Source organism: Mobula birostris, unplaced genomic scaffold, assembly GCF_030028105.1.
Source record: "Mobula birostris isolate sMobBir1 unplaced genomic scaffold, sMobBir1.hap1 scaffold_729, whole genome shotgun sequence".
In the NCBI taxonomy this organism is placed as follows: Eukaryota; Metazoa; Chordata; class Chondrichthyes; order Myliobatiformes; family Myliobatidae; genus Mobula; species Mobula birostris.
The window spans coordinates 105,704-108,456 of record NW_027278447.1 but is presented as its reverse complement, the minus strand read 5'-3'; the positions used below and the strand labels follow the sequence as shown (position 1 = coordinate 108,456).

Genomic DNA, 2,753 nt, shown 5'->3' with positions numbered 1-2,753 from the left:
AATTTTTTTTTACCACTTTGTGTGTTTGTGTGGGGGGGGTCTCTACAGTTGTTGAAGTCTGTGGCTGATCCTTCCTAGAACAGGTCCTTCCGGCAGTTTTAACCCGAGCCTAGTCACAGGACAATTTACAATGACCAATTAAGCTACTAAACCCATAGGTCTTTGGACTGTGGGAGGAAATGGGAGCACCCGGAGGAAACCCACGCCTTCCTCGGGGAGGAGGGTCAAATTCCTTACGGAGGACGCTGGGATTGGACTCCGAACGCTGATGCTCCGAGCTGTAAATAGTGTTGCACTGACCGCTGTGGTACCGTAGACAGTAATCTCCCGCAACGAGCTTTTGTGGAACGGGGAACGCTGAGGGGGGAGGGTGTGGGGTGGGTGACGATGGCGTGGGACATACTAATACCTCCCCTCTCCCTCAGACCTGGTTGAAACCCGGTGGGAAGTTGCTGATCACCGACTACTGTTGTGGTGAGCTGCCGTGGTCAGCTAGCTTTGAGGAGTACGTGCGCCAGCGGGGATACATCCTGTACACCGTCCCGCGCTACGGAAAGGTGGGAACTTTGCGATACTCCGTCTTTACCCTGTGCCCCGGGGCTGGGACTGTAAACTGCAGTTTGGTCTCAGACACCTGGGAAGGTTCCTGGAACTGGGAGCTATTCACGGTGACTCCCGGTGTGGGGGACACAGAGACCGGGAACCGTGCACGGTGACTCCCGGTGTCAGGGACACGGAAACCGGGAACCGTGCGCGGTGACTCCCGGTGTGGAGGACACGGAGACCGGGAGCTGTGCACGGTGACTCCCGGCGTGGGACACGGGGAGCCTTGGGTCAGAGTGCTGGAGGCTGTGCTGTTGACCGGGACTCTCACCCCTCCCTTCCCCTCCCACTTTGGTTCCCACAGCTGCTGGAGGAGGCGGGATTCGTGCGCGTCCTGGCACAGGACCGGACGAAACAGTTCCTGGACGTGCTGGAAGTGGAACTGAGGGACCTGGAGGAGAACAAGACGGCCTTCCTGCAGGTAATGAGGGGCGGGCTGGAGTGGGACACGGGGCTGGGTTCGTCCGTCTACCACCTGGGGGGGGGGGGGGAGACAGATATAACGTACTAATGCTGGAGGAACTCGGCAGGTCGGGCAGCATCTATGGAAAAAGGATAAACCGTGGCCGTTTTGGGCTGAGACCCTTCATCAGGACCGGGAAGGAAAGGGGGGGAGTTGCTGGGAGGGGGGAGTACAACAGGGTCGGTGACGGGTGAAGCCAGGTGAGTGGCTGGGGTGAAGTAAGAAGCTGGGGGGGTTGATAGGTGGAAAAAGCCAAAGGGCTAAAAAGGAGGAATCTGATAGGCGGGATAGTCAGGGTGTCAAACGTTATGGGGAGAAGATGGGAGACTGGGGTTGGCAGGGATAATTAATCGGCCCTGATCGAATGGCGGAAGAGACTCGATGGGCTGAATGGGCTCCTGCATGTTATGGTTTTGTACCGGGGTGGGTTAGCGAGTCATTCCCTCCCCAACCACATTGCCCCGTGGTCGTGTGTAGAGGCAATCCCCAATGTGTTCTGTCTCCCCCCCTCCCATATCACCCCCTCCCCTCCTCACTACCTACCTCCCCCTCGTATTTCCTCCCCTCCTCCCTCCTCCCTCCTCCCTCCTCCCTCCTCCCTCCTCCCTCCTCCTCCCTCCCCCCTCCTCCTCCCCTCCCACTCCTTCTCCCCACTCCCCCCGTCCCATCCTCCCCCCCTCTCTGATTCCCCCCCCTCCCCTGGTCAGGACTTCGCGGAGGACGATTACTGCTATATCGTGCGGGGCTGGCAGGCGAAGATGTCCCGCTGTGAGGCCGGGGACCAGCGCTGGGGCCTGTTCTATGCCGAGAAGCCGGGGGACGGCGAGGGCAGCCCGCCCCCCGGCGCCGGGGAGCGGATCTCCGCCTAAGGAAGAGGGAGGGGAGGCGCCACCGCGCGGAGCAGTCCGGCTAAACCTCCTGCCGGCAGAGGAAGAAGGACCGATTCTCCACGGGCCGGCGGCGAAGGCGCAGGAACCATCGTGTCCGCCGTTCGTCAGAGTTTGATTCGGGCCGTGCCGGGTTGTAATCAACGGGAATAAAACGCTCCGGCTTGCACCCGGGGTCCGCGTCTCGATGTGTGAAGGATCCCTGCTCTCACCCGCTGTCTGTTTCAATGTTTGGTACTGGGCCACAGATAAAAGTTTTAAAACTTTCTCCAAAAGTATGCAGTTTGCGATTTATTCCTTGTGCAGGAATTCGTTCTTTTAGTGTAGAGATAACAGATTAGCTCGAAGCCTCCAGTGAAATTCATCCTCAACACAGGAGAGACTCTGTCTGCAGATGCTGGAAATCCGGAGCAACGTGCACACAAAATGCCGGAAGAGCTCGGCAGGTCAGCCAGCATCTACGGAGGGGAGTTAACTGTTCGTCCCTCGCCCTCCCCTCCCCCCCCCCCCCACAGTCCTTTCCACTCCTGATGAAGGGTCTCGGCCCGAAACCTCGACTGTTTATTCCCCTCTCTCGACGCTGCCTGACCTGCTGAGTTCCTCCAGCATTTTGCGCGTGGAGTAGGTCAACGTAGGAAATCTACATCACATTACAGGCCCTTCGGCCCACAATGTTGTGCCGACCGCGAATCCTACTCCAAAAACTGCCTAGAGTTTCCCTACCGAATAGCCCTCTAATTTTCTAAGCTCCTATAAAACTCTGGTTAGGCCACACTTGGAGTACTGTGTCCAGTTCTGGT

The 2,753-nt window shown here is 58.3% G+C and overlaps 1 protein-coding gene across 1 annotated transcript in view; it reads left to right on the top strand.

Moving 5' to 3' along the window:
- The window catches only part of LOC140193696 (uncharacterized), a 3,700-nt gene extending 1,472 nt beyond the window's left edge, over nt 1-2,228 (top strand). Inside the window, exons 2-4 of the mRNA XM_072250863.1 lie at nt 338-557; nt 908-1,024; nt 1,774-2,228. Coding sequence (XP_072106964.1) covers nt 338-557; nt 908-1,024; nt 1,774-1,935 — 499 coding nt within the window. The 3' untranslated portion in view covers nt 1,936-2,228. The remainder of the gene's footprint in view (nt 1-337; nt 558-907; nt 1,025-1,773) is intronic.
- Nucleotides 2,229-2,753: the final 525 nt, after the last annotated feature.